The following is a 16,975-nucleotide window of genomic DNA, read 5'->3' as shown; positions in this document are numbered from 1 at the left end:
GCCACATCATTGTTTTTGTATAAAAATAAAATAAAAAAAGAGGGCAAGAGAGTATAAGAGCTAGTGTTAAGAGTTGGCCCATTTCCACAATTTTTGGGAGGGACTCTTATTTGGAGTTGAAGCTTTTGTGGACATAGGAGAGAGACTAAGAGTCACCAAAATAAGAGTCTCCCCTTATTGATGCTCTAAGTAGGTTATACTCTGACTTCAACAATGATATCATCCGCTTTTGTCTGCTCGTAAATTTTGTCATACAATACAAGTAGGTTACTGTACTATATTAAACTTGGTAGTGGTATATAATAAGCATCCATGACACAGAGATACGTGTTGACATTAGCTTTCTGAACACAATGGAAAACATTGCTATTGTTGGAGGTGGAATTACAGGCCTCTCTTTGGCATTAGCTCTTCACAGGTAAACAATAAAAAATACACCTAATCTAGTTTACCTTCTTAATTATTTAAAATCAAACTTTATAAATTTGTACTAAAATTTTGGTTCAGGTTGGGATTGAAGAGTTTGGTTTTGGAATCATCAGATGGTTTGAGAGTAGCTGGTGCTGCATTTGTTACATGGACTAATGCTTGGAAAGCACTTGATGCTCTTGCTGTTGGTCACTTGCTCCGCCCACAACACTGCCAACTCTCCGGGTACATATATACACACTATTCTTGTTCCGTCTTTGTTTTTTGTTTTTAGTGTAAGTACGAGAGAGTCAGATGATGCAACCTTATAAAGTTAATTGGACTCGTACAATATTTTTGAGGTTATGCTCCTTTTGTTCAGAAATAATAGTCACGTTCTGTACATGTATACGCTTTTAGGATGTATTTTCTAATTTCTACAATAAATAGATTATGATTGGGTTTCCCATTATAGCCTCATTAATTAACCAATTTATAGCTTACTCCAAAAGATACTTATGTAATTGCCAAATAATATGGTTCAGGATCGTTGTTACATCAACAGTATCAGGGGTTCCAACTGCACAACTTTCATAGTAAGTCCTAAAAAATCTTCCTGTATTTGTCTGACTATTTTCTATCTGTTAAATCATAATTTTGGTGATTATGAATTTTAATGATAGTTTATTTCATTTCTGATGCATCTTGAAATTTACCTGAAAATTGCTTATGTATCATCATATTGGTTTAAGTGCTACAGATAAACTCTGAAACAATCCCTCGCTTTTTGTCCAAACTTGATAGTCACGTATACTATATAGTGATAGAGTATAAAACTAAAATTGATAGAAATTTGAGGACGCACGCGGAAGTTTTGATGGATCTCAATTGTATAACAAAATTGTATTTTTATCATTGATTACATTGATAAGAACTGTACAACAATATTTGCGAGAGCTCATGTCTCTCACTTATCTCTTTGGTAGAACCCTTGTTTCTACCCCTCATATTTGAGGGAGCTCTCTTAATTAGCTCACCCTTCAACTTATGTATACAACATATTTATAGTTAGTATATCCTAGTTTCTAGAATTTTCTACACATGTCTAATATTACATAATTCCATATCACATGCATAAGATACTTCTTGATACATCATCACTTGATTTTTCTTTACCCATCTAGATTTTTCTAGAGTAACCTCTAATAATTTTGGGGTTCAATTATCAGCTTAAGCCGTATTTTAAGATATTCGGAAAGGATTTCGCCTTTCTTTAACACAATATGTTCAGAACTTGAGATATCATATCCCAATATGCTACATAAATCAAGTGATAGCTAGATAAAGATTGCTATTGTATCATCATATTCATATTGGTTTCAGATCTTGTCATATTCTGTTTACGAGAGGTTGAAATGTGGCAATTGATTCCTCACGTATGGAAGTAATATGATTCTCATGTAGATTGTTGTACTGCATGCTTATAACTTATAAGGAAACTGTTTTTTTTTTTTCCAGCGGAAACCGTGAAGTAAGATGTGTGAAAAGAAGAGTGTTATTAGAAACTCTTGCAAACGAGTTACCAAAGGATACAATAAGGTTCTCGTCTAAGGTGGTTAGCATCCAAACATCAGGCCATCTAAAGCTCATCCATCTTGCTGATGGCTCAATTTTAAAGACCAAGGTATAATTAAATTAAAACCATAACTTTCTTATTAATTACATTGATATTTAGTCATAAATTTGAACAAATGTACCTGTTTCTGGAAGGTTTTGGTTGGTTGTGAAGGAATAAACTCCATTGTAGCAAGATGGTTAGGATTCAATCAGCCATCATTCACCAAGAGGTTCGCCATCAGGGGTTATGTTCAGTGTAAGGAAAATCATGGCCTAAACCCGGAATTTTTGCTCTTTACAGGGCATGGTTATCGATGTGGGATCATCCCTTGTGATCCCACTACTATTTACTGGTTTTTCACTTTATCTCCATCCAACCAAGGTAATTTTCATTCCACCATGTTAGGCTGTGTTGTAAAATTATCATGTATGTGTTTCTTACCTGCTGTTATGTGCACCATAATATATAGAACAAGAAGAAGAAATAATAGAAAATCCAATGAAGATGAAGCAATTTGTGGTGAGTAACTTGGGACAAGTTGAAGACAAGATAAAGGCGATCATAGAGAAGACTGAAGTGGAGGATATCATATGCTCTCCTCTAAGATTCAGACCTCCATGGGAGATACTTTGGGGTGATATAAGCAAGGGAAATGTTTGTGTTGCTGGAGATGCATTTCACCCAATGACCCCAGATATTGGTCAAGGTGCATGTTCTTCTTTAGAAGATGCGATTTTCCTTGCCAGATACCTTTCTGAGGCATTTTCAGTGAGTAGATCAGAAGAAGAACAGGAAGAGTTGGAATACAAGATGATTCAGAACAGCTTAAAGAAATATGCAAAGGATAGGAAATGGAGAGCCATTGATCTTGTTACTACAGCTTACTTAGTAGGTTTTTTGCAGCAGAGTGATGGGAAGGTGATGACTTTTTTGAGGGACAAAGTATTAGCCCCCTTTTTGGCTAACTTGTTGATGAAGAAGGCTGATTTTGATTGTGGACCTCTCTGAGAATACATGCATGCTGCTGAAGTTTGTTTTTTTTTTTTTTAAGGAAAGAAAACTCAGGCGGACTACCTGAAATCATCATTTTGGATGAATTACAATGACTCCAAGTAACTTAGATAAGAGAATAAAGAGAACAATGAAACATACGCTCAAACCTCATGTTTTACGACGTGTTTTATGTGCTCCTGTTATTTGTTTATTCCTGTGAATGAATAAAGCTGTATGCCTTTATACATGTCTGGTTCTGAAGAAAATATTTTGAATAAAACTGAGCTATTGAATAACTTCTAGAAAAATAAGCCAGCATTGGAGTACTCAAATTCTGCTTTCAAGAAATTACTGTCAATTGTCACCTGATGTCCATAGAAAAGAAGAAATTACTGCAGAAAATGACCATGAAAGTTGATTTTATGGTTTTCCCATGAACTGTAAGGCCATTTTTAAAATGTTACCGTCCAAGGACCAGGTAAACTGTAAAAAGTAAAAACACTTAGTTTACTCCTATATGCACTATGGGTGCGTTTTCTTCACGTAAAAACCCATGAACTTTTTTTTTTTTTTTTGGCAAGTAATAAGAATTTATTAATTACCAAGAGGGCAAAAAACCCCACCACCAATACAACCAAACCCCAACCACACCAGGCCAAGAAGCAACTAGCTATTACAAGCTACCCTAAACAAAATTCTGTTTACAATACTTAAACTACTATCTAACTGGTTAGAGAACACTTTAGAGTTCCTAGCTAGCCAGATAGAATACACAGTTTCACAAAACAAACTATTACACATTCTAGCATTACTTCTAGTACTCCTGCTTGCTTTCTGCACCCACTGCACTTCATCATTCCAAGCTCCAACAGTTCTATGAATTCCACTTCTCTGCAGAACCTGATTCCAAATATCAGATGCAAAACTGCAGGCAAAGAAAAGGTGATCCCTACTTTCATCTGTGCTGTGACAAAGGCAACACACACTATCAGCTATAACATTCCATCTTCTCAGCCTTTCCTTAGTTGCAAGTCTGTCCTGTAGAGCCAACCACACAATAAAAACACTTTTAGGGCTAGCATGACTGTTGCAAACAATCCTCCTCCACCCCACAGACTCCCCTTGCTGTCTCAAATGATTATACATTCTCTGAATCTTAAACCTTCCTGCAGTTACAAACTGTTGCAAATCACCAGAGTTACTCAGAGTCTCCTTTTGCTGCCAAATCTTCTTCAAAGACCAAGACAGCCCATTAGGGATTGGCATGGTCCAAAAGTCATTATGCTTCACATAGTAGGTGTGAATCCATTTCACCCATAGCTTATCAGCTTTCAAAGATAAAGCCCAACAATGTTTAGCAACAGCTGATTTGTTCCACAAAGGTAAATCTTTAAGATTCCAACCCCCACAGATTTTGGGTAAACACAATTGATCCCAAGCAATAAGAGCTTTCCTGGAATTCCCTTCAGCTCCAGTCCATAGAAAACATCTACAAATTCTTTGAATTTCTTTCAACACCTTCTTAGGCATAATGAATATCTGGCACCAGTACAACTGGATGCCAAATAAAACTGATCTAATCAGTTGTAGCCTTCCAGCATAGCTAAGCAACTTAGCAGACCAACTTTTTACTCTTGCTACAGTCTTCTCAATCAAAGGCTTGCAGTCTGTAAAGCTCAATTTCTTAGTTGAGAGAGGGACACCAAGGTATCTAAAAGGAAAAGAACCCCTAGGTATACCAATCTTAGCTAGAATACTGAGAGCTACAGAATCAGGTACACCAGCCAAATACAGTTCACTCTTCATCATGTTAGCTTCCAACCCAGAAGCAGCAGAAAACTTAGAAAAAGCATAAAAAAGGAGGGAAACAGAAGCATCATCTCCCCTAGAAAACATTAGTAAATCATCTGCAAACATCAAGTGAGTCAGATCAATTCTTTTACATCTTGGATGAAACTTGAACTCTTTGGATTGTCCAAGTAAGGATAAGCATCTAGACAGGTATTCCATTCCTATTGCAAACAGGAATGGTGACATTGGATCACCCTGCCTCAACCCTTTCTTAGCAGGGATTGACTTGGAAGGAAAACCATTCACCAGAATAGAATAAGACACTGAACACAAGCAAGCCATAACCCATTTGACAAACTTATCAGGGAATCCCAGTTCTTGCAACATGCTTCTCAAAAAAGGCCATTCTAGGGAATCATAGGCCTTTTTAAGGTCAACTTTTATCATACATCTGAGGGACACATGTTTCCTTGAATAGCATTTTACCAACTCAGTAGCCATGATGATATTATCAGAAATGACTCTCCCTGGTATGAAACCAGATTGTGCTGCACTTACAATTTCCCCAATGACTGGTTGCATTCTATTTGTCATAATTTTTGAAATCAACTTGTAGATCATAGTACAGCAGGCAATAGGTCTGTAATCTTTAACTTGAGTTGTATTCTGAATCTTAGGGACCAAAGTAACCACTGTATTATTCACTTGCCTTAGCATATGACCTGTCTGAAAGAAATGAATAACAGCAGCATATACATCCTCCTTTACTATAGTCCAAGCTTTCCTGAAGAATAAACAATTTAGGCCATCAATACCAGGAGCCTTGTTCACATCAATGCTTTTAAGAGCTTCATCTATCTCTGTGTGGGTAACAGGTTGAATCAGACTTTCTGCAGCAAGGGAAGAGAGTTGATTGCCCTTTCTAACAAGCTCTATATCAATACCAGTGAGGTTAGGGGCTGCAGTACCAATGAGATTCACATAGAAATCTTTAATTTCTGCTTTAATGTCTTCTGTAGTAACTAATTTGTCACCAGCAGCATTGTAAAGGACATCAATACTGTTCCTTGAAATTCTCTCCTTCATGGCACTAAAGAAGAATTTAGTGTTTGCATCACCCTCTTTAATCCACTGAATTCTAGATTTTTGCCAGTATGCACTCTCCTGAATTTTCAAAAATTTCTTCAGTAATCTATTACAGGATGATTCTTTTTGCTGTAATTCAGTGTCAGTACTGTCAATAGCTAACTTGCTTTGCACCTAATCAAGATCTTGTCTTATCTGCTCAATTTTATCATCTAGTCTGGCAAACTCTTTGTGGTGAAGAGTTTTCAGCCCACCCTTGATCACCTTTAATTTATGCCACACAGAAAACATAGGAGATCCAACACACCTCTGCTCCCAACCATCTTGCACAATTTTCAGAAAGTCCACATGGGTGGCCATATAGTTAAAAAATTTGAAAGGTCTTCCTCCAGTTGTGCCCTCCACTTTACAGTTCAACAACAAAGGAGAGTGATCTGACAACCCAGGGTTCAGAAAATCAACCACTGCATCAACATATTTAGTATGCCAGTCAATATTACCAAAAGCTCTGTCAATTCTAGAAGAAATTCTAGCATTCCCTTGCCCCTTATTACTCCAAGAAAAGAAGTGCCCACAACTCTTGATTTCAGCTAAATTAGCCACATCAATACACCCCTGAAAATCTCTGGTTTCAGCATCATGAACAGGATTGCCATTGATTCTATCCCCTGAATAAAGCACTGCATTGAAATCCCTCATTACTAGCCAAGGAACAACAGTACTACTACTCAACTAACTCAGATCAGCCCACAAAGGTCTTCTGGTGTCAACTGAGTGCAAACCATACACTGCAGTAAAAGCAGATTGGAACTTTCCAGATTTAGCTAAAACATCACCATGTAACAATTGCTCAGTGCATTTTGTGACATGAACTGTCACCACTTGGTGTTTCCACCCCACCCATATCCTTCCCCTTGGAGAAGCAATATAGTTCATTTCCCATCTCCATGTTGGCCCAAATTTCTTCTGAATTTTTAGATGGTTATTACTTTTCACCCTTGTTTCCAGTAAAGCAAAAACAACAATATTATTGGCAGCAGCAAACTTTTTCACCTCCCCCACCTTTGAGGGGTCATTGAGACCCCTAATGTTCCAAGAACAGATATTCATGGAGGAAACTCCTCACCCTCCCCCTCACTTCCACCCTCCTCTTCTGAAATTCCTGCAACAGCTGCATGGACTTGGGCTAGGCCAAGAAAGATGTTTGGGGTTTTAGCTTCCTTTCTCCTCCTTGAAACCACTCTCCAACCATCATCCAGAGCAACTGTGGTGTCTGTTTTTGGAGTGTAAACATCTCCAACAGGAACAACTTTGTCAATTACAGATGGTATAACCAATTCCTGTATTATCTCAGATGTAGGAACTACAATTTCTTTCTCAACAACTTTCTTAGGTCTCCAAACTTTCTGAGTTTTCTGCTGTGTTGGTCCAGTTGTAGCAGTCTGTAATCTAACCCCCACATTCTTTTTTACTCTACAGTCATGGCCAACAGCATTACAATCTTTACAAAAAGGTGGGAGCCAATCATACTCCACCTTCTGCTTGATGGTAACACCTAAGTGATCTTGAATCAGGACTTCCTTAGGAAGCTCCTTAGTTACATCAACCTCAATCAAAAGTCTAGCAAATGATATCCTTAATTGTTTCGAAGTGCAATCATCAGCAAACAATGGAACTCCAATCAAGCTCCCAATTCTACTAAGAGAATCACTCCCCCAACAACATAAAGGGAGGTTAGGCAGCCTCACCCACACAGGAATGACACGAAGTATTTCATCTTGAAAACTAAATCCAGAGGACCATGGTTTTGTTATCATAGGTCTGCCATAAAAGGTATAAGGTCCAGCTTTCAGAACATCATCCCTCTCTTTTTTTGAACTAAATTTTATCACAAAATAGCCTTCATCATGTAAGAAGACACTGGATTTAGCAACATGCTTCCACTCATTGGCAATGAAAAAACCCATGAACTTATTGTACCTGAATCTTATTTTGTTTTAAGGTGAAGTGAAAACACCACACATTATCCTGTTGTGACCATGTATTAGTTAATTTTTAATTATTTCCAGCATTATTGGAGTCATGAAATATTAATCTATACTATATACTAAAAGAGACACCAGGAATGACACGTGTCAATTCCTGGTGCGATTTTTTTTCGCCAAAAACCTTTCCTAAAAAATATATTTAATTTATTCTATTTTTATTTTCTCTCCTTTTGTATAAATGTTTATAAATAGAAAAAATTATAGGATTATTAAATATGACATTATTAGACAATTTTGGTAATATTTAGCCAGATAGTCATATCAATAATAAAAAATATTCTTACTTAATATTTTGTTCATATTAAGCATATCAAATATTTAATTTGATCAAATTATCATATTAAACATATAAAATATATAATACGTAATAGAGCGAAATTATATGATAAAATGAGTATGTTCGAGATTTATTATTACGCAATAGATTTAAGGGATAAATATTTCAGTTAAAAAAATGGTCAATTAATAATTTTCAATATAACCGTGCGTGCACGGGACCTAATCTAGTATCTTTATATTTTCAACTAACGCCACTAGTTGATGATATCTTGTCCCATTTTGCCTTCCTACTGCTTACCTTTATGTTCTTCCAGATGAGACAATTTGAGTAAAATGTTAAATATTAATTATGCTTAATAAGGAATGTGATTAAGAATGAGATTATTTTGCTAAATCATACTGTAATACTGAAACTAAAATAATGTTCTTTTCTGTTGAATAAAAATAAATTATCCTTGTAGCCTGTAGGTGACTGTTCCAGTCATGTGCGGTGTGCGCAGCCGCGCACCGACCCATTCAGTGTGGCTAAACCCAGTATATATAATCATATCTACTTTTTGGTATTCTTCAAAATTTTCAAAGTTGTCTATTTCACTATAATTTGCAAGAAAAAATGGAGATAGACTCAGATATTGTCATTGTTGGAGCTGGAATTTCTGGTCTTGCTACTGCTTTAGCACTTCACAGGTACATATATTGTCATAACCAGTTTAATTATAGGAAAAAGAAAGATATTTGTTTATTTTATCGGATCATATTTTATTTTATGCAGGTTGGGAATTAAAAGCTTAGTGTTGGAATCATCTGATATCCTGAGGGCAGCTGGAATCGCTTTCACAACATGGACAAATGCTTGGAGAGCTTTGGATGCACTTGGGATCGGCGATTCACTCAGGCAACAACATGGCCAGCTATTTGGGTAACTGCATAATTCATCTTAATTTCAACCTGCTTGATTATGTTTATTTTCATCAAATTAATATCCATGGGGTTTTTCTGCATTAAAATGGTTACAGGATATATACTTCATCTACAGTTACAGGAGATGTGACTTCTTATGTTCCGTTTACAAACAAGGGAAAACAGTAAGTTGAGTTGGAACTACGTACTTTTGTTTATTTTATAATTCTAGTTTTTTCTTCCCTTTTGAGTTACTGAAAATGATTATGCAGTGGAGATCATGAAGTAAGGTGTGTGAGACGAAAAGCCCTACTCGAAGCACTTGCAAAAGATCTACCAAATGACACAATAAGGTATTCAGCTAAGGTGGTTTCTATTGAAGAATCAGGCTCCTTTAAGCTTGTGCACCTTGCTGATGGTTCCACCCTTAAGGCCAAGGTATTAGGCAGATAATTGTACCAGATTGGCTCAATTGCTGCACTTGAATGTCATGTCATTTTACAGGCTTCTGATGTAATTTTACTGAAAACAGGTATTGTTGGGGTGTGATGGAGTGACTTCAGTGGTGGCAAAGTGGCTCGGATTCAAGAAACCGTCATTGACAGGAAGATCAGCTATAAGGGGTTGTGCATACTACAAGGATGGCCATGGTTTTGAGTCAAAATTTCAGCAGTTTGTTGGGAATGGTGTTAGATATGGTATTGTTCCCTGTGATGACACTGCTGTTTACTGGTTTTTGACTTGGTGTCCATCAGTTCAAGGTACACAAAATACCTTTTATTCTAAATTATCTTTGGATAAATTTGAGTAAGAAAACTGTGAATCTTAAATGTTTAACTAACTTTATGTTAAACAGAAAACAACACACTGCAAGATGCTGATCAACTGAAGCTGAAACAGTTTGTGCTAAGTAAACTAGGGAAGGTACCTGAACAAGTAAAAGCTGTGATAGAAGACACAGAATTGGAAGAAATTGTACGTGCTCCACTAGGATATAGGCCTCCATGGGAGATTGTATTTGGAAGCATAAGCAAAGAAAATGTATGTGTAGCAGGTGATGCATGTCACCCAATGACACCAGATCTTGGACAGGGTGGATGCTCAGCTCTTGAAGATGGGGTCATTCTTGCAAGATGCGTTGCCAATGCCTTATTAAACCATGAAAATGAGGATCAGTATCAGAGGATAAAGAATGGGTTGGAAAAGTATGCAAAGGAAAGAAGATGGAGAGCATTTGATCTGATTAGTACAGGGTATTTGCTGGGTTGGATACAGGAGTTTGACTGGTTTGGTATGAGGTTTATAAGAGAGAAATTTCTTTCTGCATATCTTTCTGGATTGTTTCTTAACAAGGCCGATGTTGATCTTACACAACTTGTGCTCGAATCTTGAATTTTGTGGTGATACTAGTTTCTGCATCACTTTTCTTTACAGTCTCAGATTAGTGGCTTCTTGAGTGTATTATTGAAGCTTCCTGTTGTTGACTTTTAAGTAGCTCGATTTTGTAAACTCTTACATGCACTTGGTTGCACCTAAAGTGAGTTAGATACTTGGATGCACTTAAGGGTATTGTTTTTTGCTCATTTGATAATCTCAATTGCTTATTGGTGCACCTGTAGTACTAGAGCTGTCAAAAACTGACCCGATTCGAAAATCCGACCTGAACCGACCGAACCCGTAACCGACCATGACCCAACTTTTTTGTAAAACAGGTAACCCGAAACACGACCCGAAAAAACCGGTAATCGATTTTAACCCGATGTTCTATGACCCGAACCCGAACTCAACACCCGACCGAAAGACAACCGATAACCGTACTGACCCGACTAAACCCGATTCACTACCCGACAATGATCTTAACCCGATTTTTACCACATAACCTGTTATGACTTGACATGTGTATTAAATATTTTACGCTTGAATATTTTAAGAAGACTAAATCAAATATTGACTCGATCTTAACCCGTGTCCGATAGTGAATCCGGCCTGAATTTTAACCGACCCAAAAAGTATATGATCCGAACTTGACCCCAAATCCGATATTAACCGATTCAAACCCGACTATATAAGACCCAAACTCGAAATCGAACCCGACTCGAACATCACTCGATCCGAACCCGATTTGTACCCGAAATGGGAAAAACCCGACATGATCCGACCGAAAACCAACCCGACCAAACTCGACCTGCACCCGAATGATAAAGCGACCCGACCCAACCCGACCTGATCATATCCCGAGACGCAAAATAACCCGACCCAGACCCAGACCCGACCTGATGATCTATTTTGACAGCTCTAAGTTGTACCTAGATACATTCGGATGCATAATACAGATTTTGGCTCACATTTGTATCAATAATTTTTAAGGTATACTATTATAGTGATGTAGCTGAATCTGTTGAAAAGAAAAATGACTTTGTTGCCTTGAATTAGTTCATGGATGACGTTTGTGTTGTTACCAAGTTTCAATTAGTTCATGGATGACGTTTTGACCTCATGACTTGATGGGATACCTGTTAGTCTGTTACCCTATTTGTCAAAATCGATGCGCCGCTTTAGAATTGATGGGATAAACCGGCTGGTAATTGTTGCAAAAAACTGTGTGCCATATAGGAAATAGGATCACCAAGAAACAGATGAATTCAATAATTGTTTGGCAAATTGGCAGTACTTCACATTGGTCTCATAAACACCAAGATATTTTTTACCTAAATTTTTTATAACTTTTACCTAATTTTTATAACTTTTACGGAGTAATATGTCTTGATTAACTTTTATATTAAAAAAATTAATTGATAAACATTTAAACGATTAAATGATTAATTTTATACGTTATTAGTGATTTTGAATAAATAATTTTTATCCAAAAACTATCACTAAAAAAGTGATAACTTTTACATATACAACACCTTTCCTGTCAGACCGCCTGACAGCTACGCGCCTGTCAGACGGCCCACACCACCACGCGCGCGTGGCCTCATGCGCATTTATAAAGGGAAAAAAAAACCTCTCTCCTCCAAATTTTCATTTAGCGTTCTGCTTTCTTCTTCCTTCCATCTCTTAGGTTTCTTCTATCTTCCTCCTCCCATCTCATTTTCTCTCTCTTCTATTCCTCCTTCCATGACAAGAGATGCCACACCTCAGCCGCCGTCTCCGACAACTCCTCGCCGCCGCTGATTCGCGTTTCTTCTTTTTTTGTAGATCGAATAATGGTGGCCGACGGGATAGGAAAGCGAGGAACAGAGGTTATTAATTGAAATTGATTTATTTTGTTGAAATTGGTAGAGTGTTTTATTTTTGATTTAGGTTTAGGTTTTTTATTTTAGGATTTGGATTTAGGTTTTTTTTATTTATGTTTCTGATTTAGGTTTTTGATCGTGGCTGGTGGCCGGTGGCTGCGACGACGAGTGCGAGGAAGTTCTGGTAATTGATTTAGAAAGTGACGCAGTGAAGCTGGTTTGGAAGCGAAGGGGCCAAATTTGAAGAGCAGTCATCAATTTACTTGGTCTTACATTACAGTTTAATTTGGAAATGGAAGAAGAAGCTTTGCGTGAAATTGATTGAAGTTTTAGTTGATGAATTTCAGATGCATTTTTCAACTCTTTAATTCTATGTAAAAGTTTTGGTTAATTTTGTTTCAGTTAAGATAATTTTCATTTTAGTTATGAATAATTTCGTTTTAGTTATGAATATATTTGTTTTAGTTCGAATTTTTTTTGTTTTAGTTAAATATAAATTTGTTTTATTTAAGATTAAAATTTTGAGGTTTTGTTATGATTTTATGACCTTTAGTTAAGATTTTCTTAACTTTAGTTACGTATTTTTAAATAAATGGGTCAAAGCCCAAAAACATTACACCTAAACCAATATAATATTACTTTAGGTGCACTACTAATTTACATTAATCGATTTAATCTTAAATAAAACACAATAATTCTTAACTAAACCTAAGAAAACCTTAACTAAAACGTATAAAATCTTAACTTAACTTAGAAACACGTAACTAAAATTTCTGAAATCATAACTAAAACTCTGAAAATCTTAACTAAAACTTCTAAAATCATAACTAAAACTCCGAAAAGCTTAACTACTTCTAAAATCATAACTAAAACTCAGAAAATCTTAACTAATTAGTTTCAATGCTTAACTAATTGGTTCAAATGTTTAACTAATTGAATTTCAACGTTTCACTAATTAATTACAATGCTTAACTAATTGATTTCATTGCTTAACTAATTGGTTCCAAAACTTACCTAATTGAATTTTGGGATTAACTAATTGAATTTTAGGCTTAACTAATTAGTTCCATTGCTTTAACTAATTAGTTCGATTGCTTAACTAATTAATTCAAGTACTTAACTAATTGGTTTCATTGCTTAACTAATTGGTTCAAATGATTAACTAATTAGTTCGATTGATTAACTAATTAATTCAAGTGCTTAACTAATTGGTTTCATTGCTTAACTAATTAGTTCGATTGCTTAACTAATTAATTCCAGTGCTTAACTAATTGGTTTCATTGCTTAACTAATTGGTTCAAATGCTTAACTAATTGGTTTCCTTGCTTAACTAATTGGTTCAAATGGTTAACTAATTCATTCGATTGCTTAACTAATTAATTCCAGTGCCTAACTAATTGGTTCAAATGCTTAACTAAATAGTTCGATTGATTAACTAATTAATTCCAGTGCTTAACTAATTGGTTTCATTGCTTAACTAATTGGTTCAAATGCTTAACTAATTAGTTCGTTTGCTTAACTAATTGGTTCAAATGCTTAACTAATTAGTTTCATTGCTTAACTAATTGGTTTCATTGCTTAACTAATTGGTTTCATTGCTTAACTAATTGGTTCAAATGCTTAACTAATTAGTCTGATAGATTAACTAATTAATTCCAGTGCTTAACTATTGGGTTCATTGCTTAACTAATTGGTTCAAATGCTTAACTAATTAGTTCGATTGCTTAACTAATTGGTTCAAATACTTAACTAATTGAATTTCAATGTATCACTAATTAGTTACAATGCTTAACTAATTAATTTCATTGCTTAACTAATTGGTTCCAAAACTTAACTAATTAGTTAAGCATTTGAACCAATTAGTTAAGCAATCGAACCAATTAGTTAAGCATTTGAAATAATAATAACTAAAAGTGAAATAAATCATAACTAATTAGTTAAGCATTTGAGCCAATTAGTTAAGCAATCGAACTATAGTTAAGCATTTGAACCAATTAGTTAAGCCTAATATTCAATTACTTAAGCCTAAAATTCAATTAGATAAGCCCAAAATTCAATTAGTTAAGTTTTGGTACCAATTAGTTAAGCAATTAAATCAATTAGTGAAACGTTGAAATTCAATTAGTTAAGCATTTGAACCAATTAGTTAAGCAATCGAACTAATTAGTTAAGCATTTGAACCAATTAGTTAAGCCTAATATTCAATTAGTTAAGCCTAAAATTCAATTAGTTAAGTTTTGGTACCAATTAGTTAAGTAATTAAATCAATTAGTGAAACGTTGACATTCAATTAGTTAAGCATTTGAACCAATTAGTTAAGCAATCGAACTAATTAGTTAAGCATTTGAACCAATTAGTTAAGCCTAATATTCAATTACTTAAACCTAAAATTCAATTAGATAAGCCCAAAATTCAATTAGTTAAGTTTTGGTACCAATTAGTTAAGCAATTAAATCAATTAGTGAAACGTTGAAATTCAATTAGTTAAGCATTTGAACCAATTAGTTAAGCAATCGAACTAATTAGTTAAGCATTTGAACCAATTAGTTAAGCCTAATATTCAATTAGTTAAGCCTAAAATTCAATTAGTTAAGTTTTGGTACTAATTAGTTAAGTAATTAAATCAATTAGTGAAACGTTGACATTCAATTAGTTAAGCATTTGAACCAATTAGTTAACCAATCAAACTAATTAGTTAAGCATTTGAACCAATTAGTTAAGCCTAATATTCAATTAGTTAAGCCTAAAATTCAATTAGTTAAGCCCAAAATTCAATTAGTTAAGTTTTGATACCAATTAGTTAAGCAATTAAATCAATTAGTGAAACGTTGAAATTCAATTAGTTAAGCATTTAAACCAATTAGTTAAGCAATCGAACTAATTAGTTAAGCATTTGAACTAATTAGTTAGGGAATGAAACCAATTAGTTAAACACTGGGATTAATTAGTTAATCAATCGAACTAATTAGTTAAGCATTTGAACCAATTAGTTAAGCAAGGAAACCAATTAGTTAAGCACTGAAATTAATTAGTTAATCAATCGAACTAATTAGTTAAGCATTTGAACCAATTAGTTAAACAATGAAACCAATTAGTTAATCACTTAAATTAATAAGTTAATCAATCGAACTAATTAGTTAAGCATTTGAACCAATTAGTTAAGTAAAAATATTCTTAACTAAAACAAAATAACTTTTAACTAAAACATCATTATTCTAAACTAAAACAAATTAACCTTAACTAAAACATAATAATGTGTAAGTTAAACATCATTATTCTCAACTAAAGCTAAAAAATGTAACTAAAACAGGATTATTCTGAACTAAAATAAAGTAATTTTTAACTAAAATGAAATTATCAAAACTAAAACAACCATATAAACTAAAATGACGAATAACTAAAATGATTTATAACTAAAATGACGAATAACTAAAATGATTTATTTCTTAACTAAAGACAATAAATATATAACTAAAACAATAATCCAGAAAAAATATAACTAAACCATTTAATTTATTAACTAAATATAACTAAAATATAACTAAAACAATAAAAATCTTAACTAAAACAATGAATAACTAAAATGAAATACTACTAACCTAAAACAATGAATAACTAAAACAATTTTTTTCTTAACTAATTACAACAAATATGTAACTAAATCAATAATCTCCTTGAACCAGAGGTGATGCAATGTTTCTGCACCAACAGCACCACACAACCACCATACTCAGCACCACCATACTCGGCGCCACCTAAAACTAATTAAAATAACAACAACGACTGTGGTGGTGCGAGGCTTATGCAGCTTCCGTTCGTTCGCGTAGCAGCCACCAGCAGGGACTAGCATCAAACTCGTGGCTCGCCTCTACTACCACCGCAATCGACTTTTGTTATTTGACCCAGTCGCACCACCACAGTCGCCCTATCATTCCGTTGAAACTTCGCCACAACCACCCTATCATTTCACAGAAACTCATCGCCTTCCCTAGCCGCACCTCCACTACCGCCACCTCCTGTCAGGAAATCGAAAATAAACAAAATTAATCAAAGATCTAAATTGTAAAATAAAAAATAAAAACAAAAAAACAAATAATCTGAAAAATCAATAACCTAAAAATCGACGGATCTGATGATGTTGTTGTCGGTCTTCTTCGCCGCTCGACGGATCCTTCAATGACGCCTTTCAATCTCCTCTCTCCCCTCCCCCCGAGATCTCCACCACCGCCATTGACGTGATGATACGAAACAATAACATGAGAAGCAATGACGGAGGAGGACGACACTCGCCGCCGACAACCAAAACCTTGATATCTGCCTCTCTTGCCTCCACCTCGAGCAGCGCAACACCACCACCGCGATATTAGGGTTTGATGAGAGAGAAAGAAGCAGGGAATTTAGGAGAGAGAGGGAGGCCGAGAGTTTGAGGGAGAGGGAAATGAATTAGGGCTTTGAAATAGGGCAAAAAATAAATATTTATATGACCCGTAAGTTAAAACCCACGAGTTCTTTTGACCCGCGTCATGACCCGCGTTATGACCCGCGCCCTGACACGTAGGCACGTCTGACGCGTCAGACGGTCTTATTGAAAAATTTGTATTACATATATAAGT

General features: G+C 35.2%; 3 protein-coding genes across 4 annotated transcripts; 2 read left to right on the top strand and 1 right to left on the bottom strand.

Annotated features, from left to right (window-relative positions):
- LOC110777390 (monooxygenase 2-like) lies at nt 1-3,096 on the top strand. Of its 2 annotated transcripts, XM_021981992.2 has the most exons (6): nt 4-418; nt 508-654; nt 954-1,004; nt 1,927-2,092; nt 2,179-2,407; nt 2,496-3,096. In XM_021981992.2, exons 1-6 carry the CDS (start codon nt 354-356, stop codon nt 3,032-3,034), a joined length of 1,197 nt encoding a protein of 398 aa, XP_021837684.2. In that variant the 5' UTR covers nt 4-353; the 3' UTR covers nt 3,035-3,096. The 2 variants fall into 2 exon arrangements, with proteins under 2 accessions (XP_021837685.2, XP_021837684.2); XM_021981993.2 differs by lacking the exon at nt 954-1,004 and having other exon boundaries at nt 1-418.
- Nucleotides 3,097-7,002: 3,906 nt separating this feature from the next.
- Nucleotides 7,003-7,863, bottom strand: LOC130472197 (uncharacterized). The gene has a single exon (XM_056842696.1). The coding sequence runs from the start codon at nt 7,861-7,863 to the stop codon at nt 7,003-7,005; it is 861 nt and encodes a 286-aa protein (XP_056698674.1).
- Nucleotides 7,864-8,489: 626 nt separating this feature from the next.
- LOC110780143 (monooxygenase 2) lies at nt 8,490-10,706 on the top strand. Its single transcript, XM_021984566.2, has 6 exons — nt 8,490-8,910; nt 8,996-9,142; nt 9,240-9,308; nt 9,396-9,561; nt 9,656-9,884; nt 9,980-10,706. The coding sequence occupies exons 1-6, from the start codon at nt 8,837-8,839 to the stop codon at nt 10,513-10,515; spliced, it is 1,221 nt and encodes a 406-aa protein (XP_021840258.1). The 5' UTR covers nt 8,490-8,836; the 3' UTR covers nt 10,516-10,706.
- The last annotated feature ends 6,269 nt before the right edge of the window (nt 10,707-16,975 follow it).

This window comes from Spinacia oleracea, chromosome 4 (genome assembly GCF_020520425.1).
Source record: "Spinacia oleracea cultivar Varoflay chromosome 4, BTI_SOV_V1, whole genome shotgun sequence".
NCBI classification, from domain to species: Eukaryota; Viridiplantae; Streptophyta; class Magnoliopsida; order Caryophyllales; family Amaranthaceae; genus Spinacia; species Spinacia oleracea.
The sequence above is the reverse complement of the archived record's forward strand: the minus strand, read 5'-3'. Positions and strand labels throughout refer to the sequence as shown.

Coding starts and splice junctions, on each gene's coding strand:
- LOC110780143 (XM_021984566.2), top strand. CDS start 8,837: ATGGAGATAGACTCAGATATTGTCATTGTTGGAGCTGGAATTTCTGGT. Junction 8,911..8,995: donor ACTGCTTTAGCACTTCACAG/GTACATATATTG, acceptor TATTTTATGCAG/GTTGGGAATTAAAAGCTTAG. Junction 9,143..9,239: donor CAACATGGCCAGCTATTTGG/GTAACTGCATAA, acceptor AAATGGTTACAG/GATATATACTTCATCTACAG.
- LOC130472197 (XM_056842696.1), bottom strand. CDS start 7,863: ATGGGTTTTTTCATTGCCAATGAGTGGAAGCATGTTGCTAAATCCAGT.
- LOC110777390 (XM_021981992.2), top strand. CDS start 354: ATGGAAAACATTGCTATTGTTGGAGGTGGAATTACAGGCCTCTCTTTG. Junction 2,093..2,178: donor GCTCAATTTTAAAGACCAAG/GTATAATTAAAT, acceptor TGTTTCTGGAAG/GTTTTGGTTGGTTGTGAAGG. Junction 2,408..2,495: donor TTTATCTCCATCCAACCAAG/GTAATTTTCATT, acceptor CATAATATATAG/AACAAGAAGAAGAAATAATA.